Raw genomic sequence first — 26,117 nt, 5'->3', positions numbered from 1 at the left:
TAAATCTTCGTTCTCCACCTCTATCTCCGTTTGAGATAAAGAATTGAACTTCAAATCCGTTCCGAACAAATTTGGGATAGATTTAGATATCTTCCGCCCCGCTCTCATTTCTAATGTGCAATTATTGTTATTTTAAATATAAATAATCTCTTTTTCCAGCATCATATAACAATATAAATAAAATATTCTCGAATATTTCAAAACATATATTTAAAATAATAAAGAAAAAGATCAAAATATTAAAACATTGAAGATACAACAAATATTATAAATTATTAAAGTTAATTAATAAAATACAAAATTTATATTAATAGAACAAATTTGAGGTGAATACTAATATCACATTATTTGACATGTTCTCATATTTTTTAATTGATGAAAATTTAAATTCGTTTTGAGTTGATATCCGCAAATGCGGATTTTGTTTTCATATTTATTCTCTATAAACATGTTGAATTTGTACTTTCCACGTATGGAATTGGTGTTATTATTATATACTTAAAAGCCCTTGAGTGTAACCATGCATGATTAAAAAGTTAAAAGTGTAATACCATTAAAAAAGTGTTCCTTTAAGTTCTAAGATGGGAAAGAAGTGTTTGTTCTTGCCTAAATAGGAAATGTATAGAAAAGGCCAGCTAACATGGTTTGTTTATACCAATTGTAGAGAAGGGTAGGATCATGATGGATTTGCATGATGATTAATTATGTAAAGATAAAACAAAGGCTTGAATCCTCTTTTTGCATTCACATAATAATTAGCAATCTGGTATTGAGAATTTCCAACCGTTCTTCAACATTCCACTCCCTTTTCATGGGTCCAATGCCAATGCAAATTAGGGCGAATCTCATGATGGCAAATATTAGACAAACAAGTGGCACATGATGGCAGATAGACATTTTTTCTTTATTTAGAGATTCAGGTAACAACATTTATATTTGAAGGAGAAGAAATAGGAATTTTGAAAGAAAAAAAAAAGGGAAGAAAATAATAGAAAGAATTGAATAATTTATATTGAGAGGATTTTGATGGGTTTGTTTTTATATATAACACAAAATTTTTTTAATATAAAAGAATTTAAAGTATATATTGGGGAAGAGTTTTGGAGATTTTACATAAATTTTTTAAATATATTTTATAATATTATAATATTTTAAAAATAAAAAATATAATAACGATAAACATCCATTGATCATTATATAAAAAAAAACACAATTTTAAAAAAATGTTAAAAGATTTTTTAATTTTTTTATAAATCATCTCTTTCAAAGTTCTTCTCCCTTCCTATCCCCTCCAAATTTTCAAACAAAATTTTAAATGATAGAAAATTGGTGAAAAGATTTGATACATTTGAATCATATGAAAGAATAGGTCATGCCTAATGAAAAAATTTAAATTTGTTTTATCTATTACCTTTAATTCACTATACATTTATAAGAAATAGATGAAGGTGTGAAAGATAGATGAGTAAAACCTATTTGTATTTGTATGGTGATAGATAACATTTATGTGGTAATTTTGGTTAAGTCGGTTTTCCATCTATTTGACACATGAATTAGTTAGTAGTGTTTAGTATAAGATTTTTAAGCGATTGAGATGATAGATATTTTTTCTTAGCAATTTTAGTTTTCTTCTTAAAAGTTTTTTCTCTTTAAGTGATAGGGTGAACTCTCCTAATAATTTTGATATAATTTGTCATGATGTGGTTTGAACTAATTGGAAGATTCGAAAATGATATAATCTTTTTTAGTTATGTGGCAACCGTGAAAGAGGTGGAGGAAAATAATTTTTTGACTTAAAAATAATTTTCAAGTAGATCAGGGAGAACACACGCTCTTTCTCAAAATAATTTCAAAACTCTTTCATCAAAATTAATCAATAATTGATCGAGATTTTTAACTTGATCCAAAGTGTCTTGGCTTCGTTTCTTCCCTTATGGTTTATGTATTGTTGATGGTGTTGTTGTTGGCCGAGACCTATTTTGATTTTATTTATTTTTTAGCTTTGTAGTGATTGAGTTTGTTTTCTAGTTTTGTCCTTAGATGTTGATATGTTTTCATTGTTGTTTTTTTTTTTAAAGTTTTTTCATTTTTATTGTTGCTTTTCTTTTCTTTTATATTTTCTCTTATGATATATTTTGTGCTATTTGATTACATTGTGTAATGTTGGACTTTTACCTTATTTCATTATAGTATTGATTTTTTTCTTTAAAAAAAAAAGCACATCTCTAAGTAAATAGATAATAAGTTGAAGATAAATAAATTAAACAAATTCAAATTCTGAGAAATACGAGCGTACATCAAACTAACATCACTAGCTCTTTTTATATAACATTTTTTTATTGATATAAAAATATTAATATTTATAAATTAAAATATTAAATAATGAGAAGAAAAGAAAATAATTAATAGATTTTATTTTCTTTACTTTGTTTGATATGTCAATGAACCGAATAAAAATAATATAATTTTTATTATAATATTTTTATTAATATATTTATAAATTAAAATATTAAATAATGAGAAAGAGAGTAAAAATATGGTATTTTGATATTTTTAGATAATTTGTGTGTGACAAAAAGTTGTTTCATGATTTAGGGAGGACAATAATTTATGGTTTTGTCCAGTCCTTTGCTATATTTTTTGTCCAGTACCATTATTAGTTTCTGCATCAAAAAGGTACGACAAAATGGTCCTGTCCAGTACCTCGTTTTTTTAGCAAATCAAACACACCCTTAGAGTATATTTGAATTGATGAAATATAATGGAGTGAGATGGTATAAACTTAAATTGTGTTGTTTGGATTAATTAAAAAAAATGAAATGAAGCCTTGATGAAATGCATTATATTCCATTTTCATCACTTTTGTCCACTCGAATTAGGACGGGATGATAAAATTGTTCCTTTTCATCGTAAAATACCAAAACAATAAAATGATATATTTTTTTTTGGTTTTATACCACCGGTTTAGTCCGGTTCGAAGGTGAATTCTGACGTTAAGTGGTCAATAAAATGATATTTTAATTACATTATCTATTCAACTCGATTCCACTCCATTTCCCTCGGTTGTATCCGAAAGATAGCCTTACACATTGTTTGTTTAAGCTGATAGTGTGAGGAAAGAAAGTTGTAGGAAAGAAAGCACACATTCCAACACATGTTCTTTCGTTTGGTAACAATAGAAAGTAGAAGGAAGGAAGCATCTTCATGTGGGGACCACACAAGAAGCTTTCCGTCCACTTTTGGAGAGAAAGTTTAATGGCATAGACAATTTTTCATCATTTCCATAAATACCCTCAAATATTTGCCTAAGGGTGTGTTTGGTAGTAAAGAGAAAGTAAGAAGAGAGAACAAGAAAAGAGAAAGTGAGAGAAGAGAGAAAAAGATAAGAAATAAAATAGATTTGACATATTGTTTGGTATAAAAGAAAGATTAGAGAAATAGAGAAGAGAGAAGTGTTAATAAATTTTAAAAGTACAAATATACCCTCAATTAAAAACCATTCAATAAATTTAATTTAATATTTCATTTATCAATTTTTTTATGATTACATAATTACTCCTTTTATGATTAATTTAATTAAAGAGAAAATGGTTGATGCACTGACAGTGTAAATAAGTTTTACACTGTCAACCAATCACAACCATGAATCAGGATAAATCAGACTTTAATTTTTAAAAAGTTTATATGACATGGCAAAACGATTTGTTTCTATTAGCTGACAGTGTAAAATTTTTTTACACTGTCAGTGCACTACCTTTAACCTCTTAATTAAATACATTAATTACTTTTTTATTTTATATAAATTTTATACACACGATGGAATAGAAATGAAAATTAATATATTTAATTAAACTACAGAGAATGAAATATTGAGTTTTATTTTTTTTTTAATTTATTAATAAATCCTTAACTAAAAATTTATCTATTTTTAAATATATATTTAAAACTTAAAAAAATATTTTTAAATATATATTTAAAACTTAAAAAAATATTTCCGTCATATTAATTTATTTATGTAAGAACTATAAAACAGCCATAATTTTTTAGTTAAAAAAATAAAATAAAACAACCATAAAACAAATTAACTTTAAAATAAAGAATCTAAAACCAATTAAACCGTTGTTGGCAACTGTAGAGTACTGGTATTATTTTACATAAGAAAAAAAAGTGACGTTACCATTATATTTAATTTAATAACCACACAAACATAAATGGACAAGACAATAATTTTGCAATGAATGATAATCTCTCCCCCTTTTCTTCGCTGGATAGAGAAGAAAGCAAAAAGTTGATATTTGATCTCTCTTATTTCTCTCTCTTTAACTTCTCTCATGTACCCAGCAAAAGAAATAGACACTCTCTTCTCTACTTCTCTCTCTTCTACTTCTCTCTTCTTTATTTCTCTAAAAACAAACATACTTTAATTGTATTTTTATATAGCCTAGTTTATTTTAATATATAAAATATTAAGGGTATTAATGTAAGTCTACAAATTATATATCTTTCTTTCATCTCACTTTCTATCCACTTTCTTTTCTATCAAACAATTAAAAATTTATCTCACTTTCTACTAACTTTCATTCCTCTAATATTCTTTCCTTTCACTTTCTTCTCTCATCCAAACAAAGCCTTAGGGAGGAGATACCGTAAGCGAGGAGAAAAAAAAGTCAATTTTTTTGAAAAATAAAAATAGGGAGGGAAAATAGCAAATGGCGGCAAGTAGCAATAACGAAACACGTTTCGCTTCGTCCTCACTCTTTCAAACCCTAATTCTATCATTTCATCTTCCCCTTTCTCTCTACCAAATTCTCCCCAAATTTTCGTTACCACCTTCTATGGATGCTACGAAAATCTCTGGCAATTAGAAATCGAAGATCTCACACTCAACCTCCCGGTACAGTTAACGCATGTTATCTTTCTTTATTCTTCACATAGCTTCTTTTCACGCTGTGCTTGTGTTTACTTCTAATTACTTTTTACGACAACAAAAGTTATGGAATTTGGTTGATATCAAGGTGATTTAGTTATATTTCCTATCAACTTACTGTGTAATTTTTATCAAAATAATCAAACTACTTGAAATACGTGAGTAACTACTCTGGTTGATTTCTCATTTCTTCAATTTATGTAAATAATCAATGAACTATTCTATTGATAATAATGAAATAATTACAACCGCTTTGGTATAATTTCAGCATGTTTTTGATGAATTGCTGTTTTATGCTTAAATATGAATGATATACAGGTAAATACCACTAGCTGCAGGATTTCGCATCCTAAACAGAAAAGTGTTGTACTTTTTTTCATTCCTTGCGGTGTGCTTGTTTCACATTTGAGAAAGAATAGTTGACGATACAAAAGTAGGCTAGTTGTTGATCTCCTGTCACTCTGGCGGCAATCCCATCTGGTGTTGGGACAGTTTGATCTTCAATATTAGCTTTTGCTGGTAAGTTTCCTAGCAGCATGTCCCGTTATTCTTGTTTTCACTTTTTTGTCTTTGCAAATTTACTTTCTATAAAATGGAATCTGGCAAAAAGTGGGCGAGGTGCGCGTTTTTGTTGATCGAATCCCCTAACGCAAACAAATCCTGAATGAAGTATCAAAATGTTAATAGGCATGACAAGATTGAATATTGATATTTCTTAGATGTATATGGGAACTACACTTATTGTTATGAGGGATGGTACTCATGATGTTTTTAGGTAACTATTGGCCGACTAGTCTGATATTGAGTTATTCCAGAATGATGTGCGGACACACATTTGGATCAATCTTAAAGGTTAGTAGATCCACCGGGTTTCATGGGTACTGATTCTCTCTTGTTAGGTTCTTGAAATCATGTAGAAAAATAAGAAAATGAAAGGATTTATAATTGCCCAAATTACTTTTATTACGTAATAATGCTGTTAAATATGCTTGGATCTCAACTCCAAAAGCTAGCTCAAAGGATGAGATTGCTCTCACATATTTATACATTCAACAGCCCGGGAACCTAACCTCACGCCTAGGAGCGTTCTGATACCATCTTAGAATTGTGGTTGAACCTAACTTATTCCTACAAAACTGGCTTGTAAGGTGATGATTGCCCACACTTATAAACATATGTTTAGGCCATATTGTCCGATGTGGGACTCTTCAACAAATACTAATATACAAGAAATAACAAGCTCATAATTTCTCTATCTACATCATTTCTAAAAGGCCTGATATCAAGTATCTTGTGTAAATTATACTGGCATTAAAAATATTCAACAATTGCTGTGAGTTGTGTTGGTTATTTGTCCTTTTCCTTAACTATAGGTATTTGACATGGTTATTATTTATGAAAATTTTGCTAAACCTGAAGTTACTTTAGGCCTTCTTTATTTTTTCTGCTGATGGATTGGCCACTGATGCAAATTTGGTGGATAATGGGAAGAGATAACCGGTGTATTAATTTATTTTAGCATACTTTTATCCCTCTTTTCAGTTGTGAGAAGGTGTACTGACTGACCATATATGCATATTCTCAATTATCAGAGTTTAATTTGGTAATCAAATTTAGTAGATCCTATACTTCCTTATAGGAAACCAATTTAAATGGTTTATTTTTTCATATGTTATTAAAATTTTGCAAAGTAATAAGAGAAGAAATAAAACAAATATTTTACGGCAGTCTGCATACCTCTCCAAAAGCAATGCTGAATTTCTTGGGTTGAGAGACCTAGCAGACATAAAATTTTTTGTGAGTACTCTGAACTTCTCAGACAAAACGGTTTAGAATAGATATTAGTAAATGAGGATGTGGATTTTTCCCCTACCTTTGAAAATTGACGATACAGAGGTTCCAAAGTATACCGTCCTCCTTGGCAAATTCCATATCCATGCCCTAGGGATATCTATGGGCTTAATGCTGGACGCGTGGTCCGCAAATAACTTCATGATAAAAAAAAGTTTTTATAGATCCTTGGGGGTGAATATTGAAATTTAAAACAAGGGTATATCTGTTAGGTTACCAAACAGTAATAAAACATAATTTAAACTTACTTCATTAACTTGAAAGTAAGTTCCGTTGAGTGGAAAGCTTCCCCTTGTTGCCGTTCTACACGGTATCTGTATATGGGATAACATTTGTGAAAGTTATTACAAAATTTTTAAGGCTAGAAAATAGTGTCTTTCATTGCCCTGTCCGAATCCAGAAATTATTAATCATTACCAGAATTGTTCCTCTCACAATTTGTGAATTAGCTTCTCTAATGCTATTGCATGAAAAACATGTGTTGTCATTGCACAGGCTGGTTGAGTCTTGCGATCCACACTTACTTTGTGGTGGTTCAATGGAATTTGCAGTCTCACCTAGTATTCAAATTTCATAAACATGAGAGTGAACATTTTATCTTTGACCTAACATATACGTAGTAATGATCTTGCTTATGCTTAAATTTTTTCTTTTCAATTTAGCTGTTTTAGGTGTACTTGTGCTTGTGCATTGATTTTAGAATAGGAGTAGCTTTTGATGACGACTATTCTTTGCATATTATTATTAATGATTAAGTATTACTTGAGTTTATTACAAGTATCGTCTGCTAACCTGGTGACCATATTGCAAGAAGATACGGGCTTGGGTCATCAGGTTCCCGCTTATCCATCTGTAAATTTTTGTACACAAACATATATAAAAAAATATCCCAAGCTGATTACTGCATGTTTTAGTACTGAGAAAAGAATAACTAACCTTTTCCAACAGAGGATGTGAATCTGGAAGTTCATATCTGCATCAATCAGGGGATGTTAGATGGCATCATTTAGATTTCCATTAAGAAAACAGATCAGTCATACAGTCTAGAGAGTCAAGGAATTTATAATGACTTTACGTATGACAATGACTATAGCTGTGTCATTTAAAATATAGATTTTCTAGGCCTAGAAATCAGAGAGGTTCGACAACACCATATCATTTTGGACTTACATTTTGAGAATGAATATTCAAATGCTTTGCATCTCCAAATATACTTAATTTAAACAATTTAGAAAATCATATGTATGAAGGTAAGATATAATTATATTCAGGACCTGTAAGTCCGTGGGTGGTGATTTAGTTTCAGCATTTTGGTTTCTATACTTGAAATTAACTCATACTCCAAACAAAAGTCCGACTGAGTTAAATTTTCTAGGACACTTATAGGTTGCTCAACTTGAAAAAAGAAAAGAAAACTATTTACACTTACACTTGGTGTTCTGTTCTTAGCCGGCTCACATTCTTCAATTTTGGTGTTGGGATGGAAGCAGACTGTGGGTTCCAGGCAACAAGGGCCTTAGACTGGTCACCTTCATGTTCTTGCATGTGGTTCTGTAAACTCTTCGCAAACACTTCGAGATTGACATTGATAGTAGGAATTTCATCAGGATCCTCCCAAAAGAAGTCCTCAATGTCACTTTCTAATGCTTCCATACTCTGTTCTGGTGTTGCTGGTTCTTCAATGATTGGCTCACACGGCCTACTTTGAGGACACACTTCAATGCTCGTGTTGTTCCCAGGGAGAGGTAGGATCACTGGGTTTAAATTTGGAGGGTTTCTCTCATCTGCAATGGGAACAGGCATGCTCACAATTTGCTTCTCTTCTGGTCCTGGCAAGGCAAGCCGTGCACTGTACTGAAAGAGTTAGTCGTCTTATAAAAATATGATAAGTCTGTCATGCTCTTCATACTAGAATACTGTCGCTGAAAGTAACAACTCATTAAATTGACATGTCTATTTTTACACGTTAGTCTTTGTCCTTTTAAACTGGCTATGACTTTAAAGTTTCAGATGCAATTTTAAAGACTTTTGTGACCTGATTGTTTTGTGTGAAAGAAAATGAAATTGGTTGATATGTAGCTTCAAATGCATTTTGCATTAAGTTGATTACAATATGTAATGCAACTGACATACTGAGTAACTAACCTTGCAAAAGCACTGGCAAAATGTCTGCACTCTGCTCGCATTGGGCATGCATTGCAATTTGGTTTTTTCTTTGTGCAGAAAACCTACATATTTGGAACATGAATTACTTTTAACCTCTTCTCTCAAGGTTGTGGAGCAAAGCTAGTTCCAAAACTATGTTTTTTGTGAATACCATATTAAATGTAGAAGGAAGTTACGCATACCTTCCCAAATGTAATCATCTGGTAGTGTAGCTCATACCTGCATTCCAGTTATATCTCTTAGTTATAAATTCAGCTAGCATAATAAATCAGTTATTATTATTATTTTTTGCAGAGTTTAGGGAAGTTATGATATTACAAGGTTCTTTGATCAAGTTTGCACAATCTTGGCCAAAGATACTTTTGAATAGACTCTAGCACTGGATACCTGCACGAAACGGTAGTTATCAGTTTCTATCAGTGATATGTTTATCTTCTTACCGGTTGGCAAAAAGATACTTACAATTCAAGGAGGTGTATTTGTAGTTTTTCAGGAAGTGGTTGGAGAGGAACCCATCCAAGTCTAACGGCTATCCTTCCAACATTGGTGTCAACCTTCGAGGCATGAGCATGGCAATGTTATTGCAAGGGTTTTTAATGATTTGCATACTAGTAAGCAGGAAACGGATTTCAAATTAGCCTTACTGGGAAAGCAAGATGATGAAGTGTCAGAAGCCGTACACATTCCACACTTTTTAACCCCAACCCTCTCATGCTTAGCAGATAGTCCCTGCATTTGAAATTGTATATGGAAGCCAGTAGAAAGGACATGGTTAATTTGCATTATATTCTGTTATTTGCTGGCAGTGTCTGCTAAATAGAAACTTTCTTAGAAGGACATTGGTTAATGGTGATAAAAGATTATGGCTTACTTTACTTTATCAGGGGGAGCATGTCTTAACCATTCAAGGTCAATGCTTCCATGTTCTCTAACCAGTCTATTCAGGAATTCCTGACATAACATAGAAGTTCTATAGCTCAGTATTATTTTATTTTAGTTAAAAATCAGTGTTATACAAACTTGAGTGGTTGAATATACCTTGATTCGTTCAGCTAGCATGTTGTTCATTCCTCGCTCTTTGATTGCATCAGATATCTCTTTAACAGAGGCACATCTTATTGCTTCATAGTCCAGTGAATCCATAGTATCCGTGTTTCTTTCTATCTTTGTCCCATTTTCTTCTACCACCTTCCTTAGTTTGTCCCAGTCATCTTCATGCTTTTTGTTGGCCTCAGGCTTCGTTTTTCTTTCTTTTCGAACCTTGAGTTTTCCCTCTTTGTCTTTTTGGCCTGGAGAAACTCGCTTCTTTGCCTTCTTTTCAGCCTGAATATTATCAGAGCATACCTGTCTGGTTTCCGTGGATATAATTTTTTCACTGTCAAAAACTTCTTCTGCACATGTTAATATATTGCTGTGATCGTTCCCTGCATGATCTTCGCCACATATGTGAGAATTATTTGATGATTCTGCACATGTCTTGCCCTCTGATTGGAAGGTTTTCTGACTCACAAGGTGATGGTTAGGTGAAGGTTGATTATAGTTTGTATGAGATCTAGATTGCGAAGTATCTCCTATAAAGGCTGAGTACTTGCTTAATGGTCTGTAAGAGTTCATAGTTGGTAACTCTGGAGACCCCAATGTTCCATTTCCATGCTGCATTTCAGTGGGTTTATCCACACTCTCTCCAGTTCCGTTGATGCCAAATCTCATATAACTGTTGTCTTGAAATTCATTGTGTATAGAAAGAGTGTCAGGCCAAGAAAACTCCTCACCATTAATTTGAAAAGTATCCAGACCTTGTATGTACGAGTAATATGACTCATAGTTTGTTGAAGGGGCTCCTGGCGGCTGTTGCTTTTTTGGATTTCCAAAGCTGCAGGGAGGGCCAGATGCCGAGTGGAAACTGGGAATATCATTTCTGCCTACTCTTGAACTTTGTTTCACATCATGTTGCTGTAGCTTTCCATTGGTTCTCTCTTCAATTAGTGATACCCCGTTTACACTATGGTAAAATTCCTGAAAGATAGTGGTTATTCCTACCTCTTGAGAATTTGTTGAAGTTAAGAACTGAGCCTTGCTGTGTTCACACCCACTGTTACGTAATTCTGATTCTGAATTGGATCTAATTCTGGTATCTTGAGTAACTGAGGAATCAAGAGAATCTTGTGATGATAAGAATTCTTCCTCTGAGCTATGATTATTTGGCTTTATTAGGCTCTCATTTATCCTTGAAGACTTACTGTCTCTCAAAAGATCTTCTGTATGACGTGGCATCTCAAAGTCAATATAGTAGGTTGGTGGATTTAATTTTCCTCTTTCATATGATCCTATTATGCCAGCTTGATTTTCTATGCAATGTTGTGGCTCTTCAACCAATGTGTGTGTGACAACATCACTACTTTTTGACTTGAGAGGAAACCTTGCTGCTAGAGACATAAAGGCAGAGCTGCAAAGAGAGGAATGAAACATAATGTTTCAGTGGGGTTTGCACAACATCTTGTACTAGCATTGACAGTTTTGGCAAAACAACCTGAGTGGTGAAAAGTAGAAAACACCTTATGCTAATATATGAGCTTACCTTGAAAGATGGTCTGAGACATTCTGAGTGAGAAAAACACCAATCACAGAATCAACAACAGATCCTTTCCACTTTGAAAAACGTCTATCTCCTGCATAGTAGAGGTATATTTAATTTACAAACATATCCCGGCAAGTGAACAATTTAGCAATCAAGTGAATAATTTCAATAAATCTTAGGCTTCTTTTTTTTTTTTTTTTCAAGGGATGCTAATTAAATATAAAGGATTTTATTGTCAATTCTTAGTTGTGTGCCTTTGCCTGTTTTCCCGCCTTTCTGTGGAAGTTAGGAAGGAAATAAATGGTAGGGCTTTAGGGAAGGGGAGAGAAAGGGAGGATAATCCCTCACCTTGTTTGAGAATGTTTTTGGAGGGGAGAAGAGATAATAGCTTATCACTATTTTTGTTTTGTTTTGACAGTATTATATAAAGTAGAAAAGGATTTGGGAATTTTTTCAAAGCTTTCCAAAAGCCTCCAAATTCCTACCTTCATTCATATTTCGAGTTTCCTAATTTTAGTCATATAGGTAAAAGTAAACCCCCATGAATGGCGAGAGACTATCCTTCCTTTTCTATCCCCTCCTAATTCTGAAACAAACAGTTAGACTTTGCGTTATAATATTAGGGTTATTACTTATTAGTCTTATTGTATTTAGTTGGCTTGTGCTTCTGCTAGTAGTTCCTAATACTTGACTTATTATTAGTTGAAAAATTAAGGTATTGTATCACATTTATTCTATTATATATTCAGTATACTATCCTACAAAAGCCTATAATTCCAACACAATGAAGTGTATATATGAATGATGTTGTAATGACAAGTTCAGCGTCAAACATCATAAAATGAAGAGAACCAGAGGCATATTATCATCAAGTTTTGGGCCTTTAATTTGATGTTTTGTACCTTGAACAAGATGCATCCGTGCAATGAAGGAATCAGCTCGTCCACGAAATACATTTCTTTCCTCTTCCCACCACTTCTCCTTTTTCTTGTCAGCTCCTTCGAGGTCTTCACTTCCTTCGATCCCCATCAACAGTTTCCAGGTTCTCTCTGTTTCTGGATCAAGGTCCACTTTAGGCCTTGGTTTACGTTTCTTTTCAAATTCAAATTCCTGGTAGGGTACAATAGAACCATCTCCCTTATATGGGACAAGTGCCTTTTGTTCTTCCATCTCTGACGTGTTGCTCCCATTGACGTGGAGACTATTCAGTTGGCAAATTATGCTGTCCATCAGGGTGGGATATATCTGGCGTCGCTCTCCTGAAAATGAAGAAACAGATAATTGTCATTATTTTGTTTACTGAAAAGTCCTTTCCTTTATCAAACATACCTTACCTGAGATAGCAAAGGAATCACCAGTGCGAACTCCCCTGGTTTGCTTCTCTACAAATCTACTGCTTTCAATACAGCAGTTTGTCGTTTCCTCGTTATGTGATTGAAACCCAATTTTTTCTGCTTTTCTTACTTTCCGTGAATCATCTTTAGGCTTTATTTGGCTGGAAGATCCTCCGCGGACTTTTGAGTGGAGTTTATTTTGAGTTCTTTTCCTTTTATTTTTCTTTAAGAAACCTTTGGCAAGAGTTGTACTTTTGAAGTTTCCATCCACTTGTAAAATCTCTTGGCACAAGGAAGCACCAGGTGGATTTCTGGATGAGTGAAGTTGGTTCTTAGTGCTGTAAGAATATTTTCTCTTGGAACCCTTTGCTTCAATGGGGTTGGAGTGATTGTTAAGCAACTGAAACATATTTTCAAAAATCAGTTCCCCTGTCTCCTGAGTGTTTTCAAAACATGTTTCTGATTGAAAGAGAGTGTTGCCAATTTCATTTGCACTAATGTATTGTTGCATGCATCCGCTATTTCTTTCCTGCCATAGACTAGATTTTCCTTGTGCTGGACCTTTCTCAATGACCGGAAATTTTGCTATATGCTTTTCTGTAGTTTCTGACAAGGTTATGGTTGATTCCCTCTCCGAGAAGAAAGGATTTGATTCCTTTCCTTTCAATAGAAGTGGAATATCATCTGTGTTACTGGGTTGTCGGTGTCCTACGGCAAGGTCATCCTGCTGACTGATCATGAAAGGTGAGTTTGGATCATACTTTATACTTGCTCCACTATGCATCTCTTTGACCTTGTAGTCAGAAGTGGTATTAAAAGCTTTCTCATTTATATGGTAGATCTCTTGCTGAAAAACCATGCTGCTCTGGCTTTCATGTGTACTGTTTTCTAAGTCAAAATTTAGAGCTCTCCTGCAGGATTTTGTAGTTGCTGCCGTTGAATCACACACGTCTTTTATAACACCTGCCTCCGGTGTTGCTGCAGTTTTTGCAACAATCTTCCTTTTTCTGCGTGGTTTATCCTTAGTCTCTATCTTTTGACTTGCTGGGTTTGTATTTCTTTTGGGCTTGGCCTCTCTAATTACCTTTGGCCTATGCTTTCTGCGCCTAGGTACTTTCTGCTCAGGTGTCTTGTTCAGGTCAAAAATCTCGGTACTTACCTTGTCACAGATGTTGCTGACCGAACTCTTTTGATCCCCATGCAATGTTGAGATTACTGCTGATGAAGAATCTACAATTTGCTGTAGAAGCCCATCACAATATTCTTGGATTTCATTCTCTGTGCACGGAACAAAATCTTTCCCGTGACTTGTGCTTTCAGCTATTGCATTGTTGTCAAGATCGCACGACAACTCGTGTAAGCGCACAAACTGGTTTTCAACAAACTCGAGCTGATCCATTGTTTTTGGTGTTGATTGGAGGGAGTTGGTGAAACTAGTGGTAGCATCAACTTCTGCATTTTGCACATAGTTGAAATAATGCTCAGGGTAAGTATCACCTGTAAAACAGTTTTTGTCATTCACCAATTTGTTGCTGAAAGCTTTTAAGGGATGCAGGAAGGTATTGTTTAAACAACAAAAAAATGGGATCATTAATAGAAGAAAAGAAGTTACCATAGGATGCATCAGAGAAGATGCCCTTCATTTGGTTTGAGACTGAGCAGTGAATATCATTGTTGAGCAAATTGTCTGTATTGCAGCCTCTAAATTCAGAATTCCTATTTGGAATGAGAAATCTATTTGCTTCTCTGTACACATTGTCTGAAGCTTCACAGGAATAACTCACATCACTACTAGACTTAGGATAAAATTTTGGTAGCAATGGATTGCTCGCTGCCATGTTGATGCTTGTATCCAAATTCCTGTTAGCAGTAGCTATATCAGTTGCGTTCTTCTTGAGCAGTAGTTCCAACCTATGATTGTTCAATCCTTTGTTCTCGTAATGCTGTGCCCGAGTGTAAGATTCTGCAATGTGATTGACAACACTGTTTCTATTGACTGAATTGCCACTAAAGTTATTGTACTCTCCAATTTGGCCTGTTTGCCCTATCAGACGGGGATTCTGATATGGTTCATGGTAATGCAGCAGCATCTTATTCATGTAGTCATTTCCATTTAGAGGATATTCTTGATAATTTGTTCTCATTTGGTTCGCTGACCAGTCTGATATCGTATTAGTTCTTATTTGAATGGGTTTCTCAGGGGTGATGGGTACCCATGTATTGTTTATTTGAAATTGGTTCCCATCTTGATCCCAAAGCTGTTCGCCGAAGTTCATTATTGAAGTCCTGTTAGTTAGAAACAATATTACAATTCTGCTTTCACTTGTATCCGTATAAATTCTACGGAAAACTATTAATATATCATGTCTGTCTTACAAATACTTGGCCTGTTACCACCTATATGCTAACATTGTAGCTCAAGTATTGGTGTAAAACTACAATCCCAATTTAATATGATAGCTGATTATATTGAGACTGCAGACAAACACATCCAAATTTAAAGTTCATGGATGTTGAATAGTCATTTCAAACTTAAAGTTCTTTAATCTGTATGTGATCAACAAGTGATGCCACCAACAATAAACCAATTTCCTACCTAAACAAACTATATACATTTCATGCCTAAGCAAATATTAATCAGCTATTAGTTTACCATTTTACCAGTTCATATGCAACATCCAACTTTAAACAATGTAATTTGTTATTTCAAAATTTACAGACCCAAAACATGTTAATATACAAAAGAAAAATACAAATATTCAGCTTTTGGAAATAAATAAAACCAATAGAGGATCTTACCTGTTGTTTTGTTGTTGTTCATTCATCTGAAGAAATTTCTTCAAACCATCAAAGCAATCACAGACCCTTCTGTTTTACTCCATTGTCGCCAATCCAATAACACATTCTTCACCTTAGCATTACACAAAGGTGTCAACTTAACAATAAAAATAGTAACACACTTGAAGCATGAAAGATTGGATGAACCTGTTTTAAATGCTGAAATGAATGACTTGTACATGGAAACTGTTAAAGTGAAAACACCATAAGAAGATTTTTATGGGTGGTTATGAATCTTACTATATTTACAAAATTAATTTTTCATTTAAATATATCAGATTTTCTCACAATGGAGTATTATACACAGAATCTTCAGAATCTTTGAAATGAAGAATACACGTAAAAACTTATATGAATTTTCATACATTCATTAATATCAAACTAAGCTCACCGATCTGTTTCAATGGTAAACGCCTCACAAGACACAAACTATACTCATTAGTCAATGCTGGAATCAAAACATAGTTAGTTAGAGAGAGAAAAAAGAGGAGAGAGAAACTTTTTAAAAAATAAAAATGTTACTACATATTAATTAATAATAGAACACCCCTTTGTATATAAAAGAATTTAATTTAATTGAGCACTCTATTACCTTTTGCTTCTGTTTTTATTCTATTAATAATTAATCAATAACTTTACGAAACAGAGAATCAAATTGTCTATACCCTTTCAGGCTTTATTTGTTAACATTTACTGTACAAATTTCATCTTCTATGAATTATAGTTATTGCTGTATTAATTTTTTGGTCACAGTAAGAAAAATCTAAGCTATGCGTGAATGTTACACACTGATATATTAGGTGAACATTCATGGATATAATTTCTAATTTTATTGCCCGATTGTTTTACCTTTCTATATGATATTATATCATAGCAACACATTTAAACACTAAATGTCTATATATTATATATAATTTTCAAAGTGTTGTTTAAAGTAATAATATTTTTTTGATAGGCTAAAGTAATTTGAGCAATTATTATTTTTTATTTTTATTAAAAGAATGTTGATATATGCCTTTTGTTTTCGATATTATTTTCTCTATATATTCCTCTTATTCAATAAAAATAAATAAATAATTATATTTTTTGACAAAATGTAAAGTGTTTTTTTACTGATAATATCAATTGACCTGTTTAATTGTTTTCCTTTTCCCCATTTAAATATCCAAGTTTTTATTTTCCATCACACTCTTCAGATCTTTATTAGGACTTTTTTTTTACCACAATCTTCCACTCTTCAATTTTAAAATATGGTATTTAATGTTCATAGAAAAATTAGTTTTACAAGTCATTACCTTTTAGTTATTTCGATAAAATAAAATATTTTACACTCCATATAAAATATTCATTTGATAAAATATGAAATGTTGAAATTTAGTTTTTATTATTAATTTTATTATTATTGCCAGTACATTTGCATGATTTTTTTCTCTACAAAAAAAATACATTGCCAGTACATTTAAACAACAAAAAGAAACTACCAGTACGGTGATAAGTATAGTGTGAAAAGTAGGGTACACGCAAACAAGAAAATCATGCAATAAATATTAAAAACATTTCTTGGGGCTAGCTCTAGAATTTAAGCATATGAAAAATAATTGTGTATACATTGCAGTTCTGTATAAACTAAATTTAATGAAAGTTAGTTTGAGATGGTTAGTACAATTTTCTATATTTTAATTTCATTGTTGTTGTAAAGTTAGAAATTTTTTGTATCACTACCTTTAAATGTACATGAACTTTGCTAAATAAATCAAATTTGAAGGTACAAAATGAGTTTCCTATTTGTTAAATAAGTTATTTAAGGTTTACATTAGACTAGTTACAAAATTGTAAAAAGAAAAAGACTAGTTGCAATTTGCAATTTGCAATGTGCATTACGTTTATGTGGCCCCAATGAGTGAAGCTTTTTCCTTTAGACTTTTATGTATTCGAGCCGTGAGTGTGGGGGATATATAGAATAAAAGACTTTTTGAGTATAATGAAAGACTAATGACCACTTGTAGTTGGACCATACTTTGCCACATAAGAGTCTAGTTAATAGATTTTTTGAATTCATTCATTGCTTACAAAGTACCACTAACCATTTCATTAACTCCATTAGGGTGTTATCATGAAAATGAGTTTTCTCATATTGTTTTGAAGTTAATAGAATCCCCCCTTATAAATTATAGGAGTAAGAGAAAGGTGGATGGTTATAAGGTAGCTAAAGTTGCCTTAAAATTTGATATTTAGGAAAATTTATGATAGTGTTGATTTGAGTTATCTACGGAGAATTTTGAAAAAGGAAAGACTTTGTATGAAATGGATCGAAGAGATTATATAATGTGTGAAGTCTGTAATGTATGAAGTCTGTATATACTCCGTTCTTGCGAATTCTATTTTTAATGGAAAATAAAATGAATTTTACACATAATTATGGTATCTCGGTGCACAATTACGTATCTTTTTAAAGAAATGTTTTTTAGGGTAAATACTAAAAGTGCGTATTCTAAAAAAAATCATTTTCGTGTATAAAAGACATTAGAACAGTCCCTCTACCTAAATAGAAACAACAATCTATTTAAACAACAATGCTAACATGGAGTCACTCTCTGATTTGCTAAACTTAAATGCAAGTATTGCTAGTAGGGTGTTTAGGGTTACTTTTTATAGTTGGATCATGTAAAAATTCCACATTCTAATATGTATACTTAACAATGTTTTTCAAGAATTACGATCTTTAGAATGGAATATCCTTATCTAGAGCAGGTAGCGAAATCCTTTTCAAATTTGTAATTTAATCAATCTCAAATTATACTATGAGCCTATATTTTTTTCATCTTTAATATAGAGGTTGATGAATTATTTTTGGCAGAGTTCAAGGGCCGGAGGTTAGAGGATATTTGAGAAATATATTATTGTTGTCTTAAAGTTTTCAGCTTTACAATGGTTGAGAAGAAATTTGAAAACTATTAATAACCCATACTACTCTTGTTTATCTTATTATCTAAATTTCAAATGAGTTGTATTCTAAGCTATTTGTCGAAAGAGTTTCTGGAGTTTACATACATGAATTATATGAGATGATTCTAACATTCACATTAAGGTGATCCGTGAGTGAGATATGTTAATAAGTAAATTCATTCTATCCAATCCATTCCAATAGAGGGTGTTTACTTAATCACGAATTTTATTTTACTAAATCTGAAGGTTTGAAATATTGCCTTAGTGTTGTTCAACCATAATAATCCAAATAAAATGTCAGCAACTCATATCTTTCAATCGATTCATGATGAGAATATGGTGTTCAAGTCAAATAAAAAATGTGTTTACATTTAAATCTGCATACAATTCAAATATGGAGAATCTAACTTATGCAACACTTTTGTAGATTACATAACTATAATATAATAAGGAACATTCAAGTTCCATCTAAACTGAAGAGTTTCATTTGAAGTCTTTGTAGACATTGTATTCTCGCTAGGGAAAATTTATAGTGTAAATGTGTGAAATGTCCTGCTATGTGTGCGATCAACGATAAATAGATAAGACTATCTAACATACCTTTATTCGATCCCCAAATATCGAAAAAAGTGCTGGAAGAAAGCACATGTTTGAAATTTTGTTGATTTTCAATTAATCGATTTTGATTCTCTTTCAGAACTTCTCTTCGAGTTTATGAAACTCTTCAACCATTCCCAACTAGCTTCAATCTCCACATTTCGTTAGAAAATATTTGATCAATGTGAAATGATCTTATTTTAAAAGGTAAGATTGAATCCTCGTCCAATATGTTATAGAGAGTTAAAATGGTTCTTGTCATCAGATGGCTGCTAAATAACAGTTCTCGTCTCTATCTATTACATCCACACTCACCAATATCAATCTCGACGTGGAAAGCACCTCTATCGAGGAACTTAAATTGGAAAGTTAATGCCTCGTTCTCCTCTAGTGCAAGTTCTTTTAATTTTGTGATGTATATAAGAAATTCAAATGAAAATCCTAATTCAGAGAGGTGTAAGTGAATACAACCTCATTTGTTAGTAAACGAGTGGTTTATATGAAATGGACTAATTATTTGAGTTTAAAAAATCTTATTTTTTTAGTAGGATGCTAAAAAATGAGTGGATAATCTAAATGGATGAAATGAGTTGACTTTAAATTTAATTTTATTATACAACATTGTAAAGCTTTACTTTACTCTAGGTTAAAATAGTTTTGTTAAACATGTAATTAAAGAGACAAGTTAATATAGTTGTATACTCATTAGAGAAAGCAACCATATATTAGGCCTCATTTGTCATGATAATTATTACATTCTTTATTGCGTTTACAAAATTATTATTTGTGAAATGAAATAATCATTTTCAAATATACAAAATACGAAAAAGATATATTTACAGTTTCTCCACATATTTTTAGGATAAAGAATCAATTTTGTCACTTATTAATATTATTCAAGTGTCATTGAATCTAATTTATCAAATTATTTTAATCAATTAAAATATAATGCTAAGAAGTGTAATTCAAATATTTTTAAAATAAAAAATCAAAAACGAATATATATTAGTTATAATAAAAATATAAAATTTATACAGTATACACTTATTTTTAAAATAATTATTATAAGAATAAAATTCATATTAAATTTAAACAAAATTAATAAAGTAATAATAATAATTATATAATCTCGGATATGTTTTAATCTTCAATAATGTATATTTATGTTACTAGATGTCAAAATTTGCCTTTTAATTTTTTAAAAATTGAGTATTTTTGGCTTAATACATGTTTTAGTCCCTTAACTTAATTTAATGTTTCACTTTAGTCCTTTAGCTAAAAAAAGTTACAAGTTAGTCCTTTAAAAACACTTTCGTTAGCCGATTTGGTCATTTTTGTCAAATTTTAAAGAAAAAAGTTAAATTTGTCCTACGTGGCAATCTAACTGTTATTATTTAATCTGACTGGTTTATGTTTATTCGACGCGAACTTTTTATTTATTTAAAAATCAATGTTTTATTTATTAAACATTCAGATCTCCCTTTTTTCTCCCTTCTTCTAAATCAAAACCCTAGCCCTCACAACACCTTCATGTTCTTCTCTTTCTTCCTTTTTCTTTGTAATCTCTTTTGCTACTCAAGCTCCAAACATTCTTTTCTTATTCATATAATTACTTCATTCCTTTTCAGTTCATCTTGAGGTTCATATGACAATTGCGTTTTACTCACCTAATGAGTTCAAGACAAGAGGTACAAGGTTTTTGTTGATTTTTGCTAATTAAGTCTGTGTAGATCTAGAACCCAATTGCGTGTCTACCGAATATGCTGTTGCTAGCCATTAAATGAAGGAGGCAAAAAAAATCTGAAGACCAACTAAATTGCTTTCATGTGTTGGAAATGAGATGGATTCCATAATAAGAGGCGGTGAGTCATCCCTGGTTGAGCTTCCAATAGCATGGGTCGGGCTTGCAATGGTTCACATGGGCTCAACATGAGATATCAGCAACATATGAAAGAGAACAAGATGGGGTGAAGGAAATGGAATAGCGTGTTGTTTCCAATTTAAAGTAGGTAATATATTTGCTTTCTTAAAGGTTGTGTATTGAAGGAAATTATAGTTATCGTGCAGACGGAAAATTTTCCATTCCTTATCTTAAGTATCCACTTATTAATGGAGCTCTTATCATGCATATCATGCAACAAGTATAACAAGATGTTTGTGAAGTCATGTGCCATGAAGAAATGCTACTGTAATGGTTTTGATGTTGTTAGGGTATCCAAGCTATATAGTTGTGTTATCGCAATGTTGATTAGATTATTTGTACTTTGATTTGAACAATTATAAGAATGAGCAAGGGTTGTTGCATATATCTGTTCGATCTATGTGTGATCTATGTGTTTATCAGGAAGTGTTTTATATTTTTTTGACACATTATTAACATTTTGCGGGGGGGGGGGGGGGGGGGGGGGGGGGGATTAACCTCTAAAAAAACCAATATTTTAAAAATCAGACCAAATTGATTAGTTCAATCGGTTGGATCGAGAATAAGAGCTGAATTCGGTCCGTCAACCTTTCAAAACCGAAGTAAAATTGGAAAAATTAGATTAAACCGTTCAAACCAAAGATTCGAAGTTGATTATTTAAAATCGCCTCGCAGTTCAAACAATGCATAAAATTGGTATTTTTTTTAATTTTTTTTTTGAAAAAGTTTAATATGTCAATATCAAAAATTAAAATATTTCTCAATCACAACAACTAATTCCTTGTTTTTATATATAAAAGGAATTAGGGCAGTTTCTCGATCTAATTAAAAATAACAATCTATTTAAATAACAATGCTAAAAGGGTGTCTGTAACATTTCGTTTATTTATTTATTAGTTATTTTATTATTTATTTGTTTTATTTATTATTATGTGATATAGTAATTATTTTATTGTGTGGTTTATGAATATATGTGTTACTTGTGTAAATTGGGTTATAAGTGTGAGAATAGCATTATTAAGTATTGAGCCTTATATGTCACATTAGTGAGTGGGTGAGATAAGCCTAATGGAGAAAAACAAGAGTTAGTAAGAGTTTGTAAAAACAAAAATAGAATTAGAAAGATAGTGAGAGAAGTGAAGGAAGGGGAGAAAGAAGAGAAAAGAGAAAAGAGAAAGGAAGAAGAAGAGGCAACCCTAGGAGAAAGAATTCTAATTAAGGCAAGGGTGGGTCTTCATCTTGTTATGGGATATGTGATGCGTGAGTAATAGGTAGTAACATGTTAGGATTTGGAGATTTTTATTCTAGGTTTTGACATGTTAGGTTTTGTTGAGATTCCTTGAAATTGATGATTAAAGCATGTTTTGGTGTTAAATGATGAATACATGCTAGAATACTTCTATTTCATGAATTTTGGTTGTTTCGATGGATTTTGGGGTGAAAAATCGTGTGGCACAAAATCTGTTCCTAGCAGAATTTTTCTGCATAATCGCAAGGGCGATTAGCACGGTAGGGCGGGCTTAGCGCGGTTTGCTTTTTAAAATTTATATTTTTGAAAACTGAACTAGATCTTGTATGCCTGTGATTTATCATGAATTGTGGTGAATTTTTTGGAATTTTCTGAAGATGTTTGGATGGCTTTTGAGACAATTCTTTGTGAAAACATTAAACTTGAATTTAGTGATTATGTGTGTTATGAATTTCAATTTGTTGAGAATAACATTGTTGGGTATTGTTGGTTATATGTTATTTGTGGTGTGTTAATTTGGTGAGTGCTATGAAGATGTTTTCATGTATGATTGATAACATTAATATGTGTATGTTTGTGCAAATGTGAGGAGAATCCATATGTGATGAATGGTGAGATATATGCTTGTATGATTAAAATTTGGAGATGGTCTTAATTGCATATTGTTGTAGATATGTGCACATGCATTCATTTATCATGTGAGAAAGATGCAATGTTCGTTAGTTTCATGGGAAACTAGTGTCTTGTCCCAAATCTTGGAGATGAGTTTGAAGCCTAGAGGACATACTTATTTTTGGTGGTTATCTGTCTTGGAGATGGACGCAGGGAGTCCTCTAAGGATAACATTGACACCACATGCATTTGCATTGAGTCGCATTGGAGTCACACGTGTCAATGTGAATAGCGTTTTGGTGGGATTATGTGATAATTGTGATTGATTTACTTGATTATCTTGAATCTATTGAGTTATATCGTACGTGTAAACATATGATATGTATTTATAAAGTGTTGAATACATGTATGTATGAAGTGTGTGGAATTCTTTGTTGTATGTTGTTATACATTGCTTATTATATATATATATATATATATATATATATATATATATAATGATATGAATTCTCACCATTCTGTTGAAATGATGTTTTGCACGACATCTCTCAAGTACCAAGGAGTAGAGGTGCTCACTTGCAAGGATATAGTCGTGGAGCTATTCCTTTGTTTATCACATTTCTTAGGTATAGAGTTCATGCTCTAGTTGTGTAACACGGGGATCATTTGACTAATGTTTATTGTTTATGTTTTGAGGGATTATTCTTATACTCTCTTTATATTTTGGATATGTTGAGATTATGTGATATGTGGCCTTAGTGTCTAATGCTGGCATGCATGACTTTATGTTATGAAACTTCATTATTGGTATCATTCTATTATTTCAATATGACGTGCATATGAAACATGATGTTAAATGTGTGTGATGAACATGCCTAGATGCAGTTATTTTGTTTTATTTTGTTTGGTATTTTGAAAAACATGTAACGTCCTCTTGATATGCATGCTTTTACTATGATTATGCAATATATTTTCCGTGGAATTTAGGGGGGGGGGGGTGTTACAAAGTCACTCTCTAATTTGCTACACATAAATGAAAGTCTTTCCAGTAGAGTGTTTAGGCCTACTTTTTATAGTAGGACCAAGTAAAAATACACATTCTAATATATGTACATAACAAAGTTTTTTAAAAGTTACAATATTATAATGAAATATCCTTATTTAGAGCAGGTAGTGAGATCCTTCTCCAAATTGTAATTTAATCGATCTCATACTATGTTATGAGCCTATATTTTTTTGCCATCTTTGATATAGAGGTTGATGAATTATTTTTGACAGGGTTCAAAGGTTGTATATGAAAGGATAATAAATGACTATTCTAGGATACATCATCTTACAAAAGGATAATTGAGGAATATATTATTGTTGTCTTAAAGTTTTCAATTTTGCAATAGTTGGGAAGCAAGTTTGAAAACGTTTAATAACCCATACTTCTTTTATTTATCTTATTACTAAATTTTTCAAGTGGGGTGTAATCCAAGCTATTTTTGAAAGAGTTCTTGGAGTTCACATACATTGTTGAGAGAATGCTAGACATGAATTACAGGAGATGATTCTAACATTCACATTAAGGTGATTTATGGAAGAGATATGCTAATAAGTGTACTCATTCTATCTAATCCATTCCAATAAACGATGTTTACATGATTAAGGATTTTATTTAACTAAATATGAAGGTTTGAGTATTTCCTTAGTATTATTCAATCATAATAATTTAAATAAATTGGTAGCAACTCTTATCTTTCAATTGATCCATGATGAGAATATGATGTTCAAGTAAAATAAAAAAAGTGTTTACATTCAAATCTACATACAATTCGAATATGAAGAATCTAACTTATGCACACTTTTGTAAATTACATAGCTATAATATAATAAGGAACATTCAAGTTCCATCTAAATTAAAGAGTTTGATTTGAAGCCTCGGTTGAAATTGTATTCTCGCTAGGGAAAATTTACAGTGTAATGTGTTAAATGTCCTACTATGTGTGTGTTCAACGAAAAATAGATTAAGACCATTTAACATACCTTTCTCACTTCCCCAAATATCGAAAAATTATTGGAAGAAAGTACATATTTAAATTTTTGTTGATTTTCGACCAATCGATTTCGATTCTCTTTCAAAACTTCTCTTCGTGTTTATAGAACTATTCAAATATTCCCAACCAACTTCCATATCTACATTTCTTTAGAAAATAATTGATCAAAGTGAAACAATCTCATTTAAAAGGGTAAGATTGAATCCTCGTCCAATATGTTATTGAGAGTTAAAATGATTCTTGTCAGGTGGCTTCCAAAAACAGTTCTCGTTTATAGTTATTCTATCCACATTCACTAATATTCATCTCGATGTGGAAAGCACCTCTATTGAGGAACTAAAATTGAAATATTAACGCCTCATTTTTCTCTAGTGCAAGATCTATTAATTTTGTGATGTGTATAAAAAGTTCAAATGAAAACCCTATTTCAAAGAGATGTAAGTGAATACAACCTCAATTTTTTGGAGCAAAAGAATGGTTTATGTTGTTCTTTTGGTAGCTATGAAGTGGACTAATTATTTGAGTTTAATTTTTTTTAATAGGATGTTAAAAAATGAATGGATAACCTATATGGATAAATTGACTTGGCTTTAAATTTAATTTTATTATACAACATTGTAAAGATTTACTTTACGCTAGGTCAAAATAGTTTTGTTAAACATATAATTAAAGAGACAAGTTAATATAATTGCATACTCATTAGAGAAAGAAACCTTATATTAGGCCTCATTGGGATGATATTGATTGCATTCTTTTTTGCATTTACAAAATTATCATTTGTGAAATGACATAGTCATTTTTAAATATGAAAAATCATGATAAACAATCAATTTTGTCTCTTACTAATACTATCCAAGTGTCATTGAATTTACTTTATTAAATTATTTTAATCAATTGAAATATAATGCTAAGAAGTGCAGTTCAAATATTTTTAAAATAAAAAAATCTACAATAAATATATATTTATTATTGAAATATACTGAAGGTGTAAAGAAATTTTACACCGTCAGCAAATCACAACTGTTAATTTGTTGGAAGTGTTTGACTTTTATTTTAATT

At 31.6% G+C, this 26,117-nt stretch overlaps 1 protein-coding gene and 1 long non-coding RNA gene across 5 annotated transcripts; one reads left to right on the top strand and one right to left on the bottom strand.

The window, feature by feature from the left end:
* Window positions 1-4,702: 4,702 nt before the first annotated feature.
* Window positions 4,703-13,595, top strand: LOC131643804 (uncharacterized). Of its 2 annotated transcripts, none has more exons than XR_009296307.1 (6): window positions 4,703-4,894; window positions 5,246-5,446; window positions 8,228-9,136; window positions 9,239-9,343; window positions 9,430-11,626; window positions 13,460-13,595. It is a non-coding gene; the product is annotated as an uncharacterized LOC131643804 (long non-coding RNA). The 2 variants fall into 2 exon arrangements; XR_009296306.1 differs by having other exon boundaries at window positions 8,228-9,147.
* On the bottom strand, window positions 5,440-16,220 carry LOC131643802 (transcriptional activator DEMETER). 3 transcript variants are annotated; one of them, XM_058914123.1, is made up of 22 exons: window positions 16,086-16,203; window positions 15,842-15,880; window positions 15,656-15,767; window positions 14,469-15,142; window positions 12,857-14,353; window positions 12,425-12,781; window positions 11,523-11,613; window positions 9,983-11,390; window positions 9,816-9,895; window positions 9,589-9,673; window positions 9,407-9,498; window positions 9,263-9,331; window positions 9,127-9,163; window positions 8,924-9,006; window positions 8,208-8,627; window positions 7,715-7,751; window positions 7,571-7,628; window positions 7,196-7,335; window positions 7,027-7,092; window positions 6,801-6,915; window positions 6,665-6,703; window positions 5,440-5,587 (listed from the first exon to the last, which is right to left on the bottom strand). In XM_058914123.1, the coding sequence occupies exons 3-22, from the start codon at window positions 15,679-15,681 to the stop codon at window positions 5,484-5,486; spliced, it is 5,478 nt and encodes a 1,825-aa protein (XP_058770106.1). In that variant the 5' UTR covers window positions 15,682-15,767; window positions 15,842-15,880; window positions 16,086-16,203; the 3' UTR covers window positions 5,440-5,483. The 3 variants fall into 3 exon arrangements, with proteins under 3 accessions (XP_058770106.1, XP_058770107.1, XP_058770108.1); XM_058914124.1 differs by lacking the exon at window positions 15,842-15,880 and having other exon boundaries at window positions 16,086-16,220; XM_058914125.1 differs by lacking the exon at window positions 15,842-15,880 and having other exon boundaries at window positions 15,656-15,761; window positions 16,086-16,200.
* Between the last annotated feature and the right edge of the window lie 9,897 nt (window positions 16,221-26,117).

Source organism: Vicia villosa, linkage group LG1, assembly GCF_029867415.1.
Source record: "Vicia villosa cultivar HV-30 ecotype Madison, WI linkage group LG1, Vvil1.0, whole genome shotgun sequence".
Lineage (NCBI taxonomy): Eukaryota > Viridiplantae > Streptophyta > Magnoliopsida > Fabales > Fabaceae > Vicia > Vicia villosa.
This window is presented reverse-complemented; position numbering and strand designations above follow the sequence as displayed.

Coding starts and splice junctions, on each gene's coding strand:
- LOC131643802 (XM_058914124.1), bottom strand. CDS start 15,681: ATGAATGAACAACAACAAAACAACAG. Junction 14,354..14,468: donor CTTCTCTGATGCATCCTATG/GTAACTTCTTTT, acceptor ACTGTTTTACAG/GTGATACTTACCCTGAGCAT. Junction 5,588..6,664: donor TCAGCATTGCTTTTGGAGAG/GTATGCAGACTG, acceptor TACTTCATTCAG/GATTTGTTTGCGTTAGGGGA.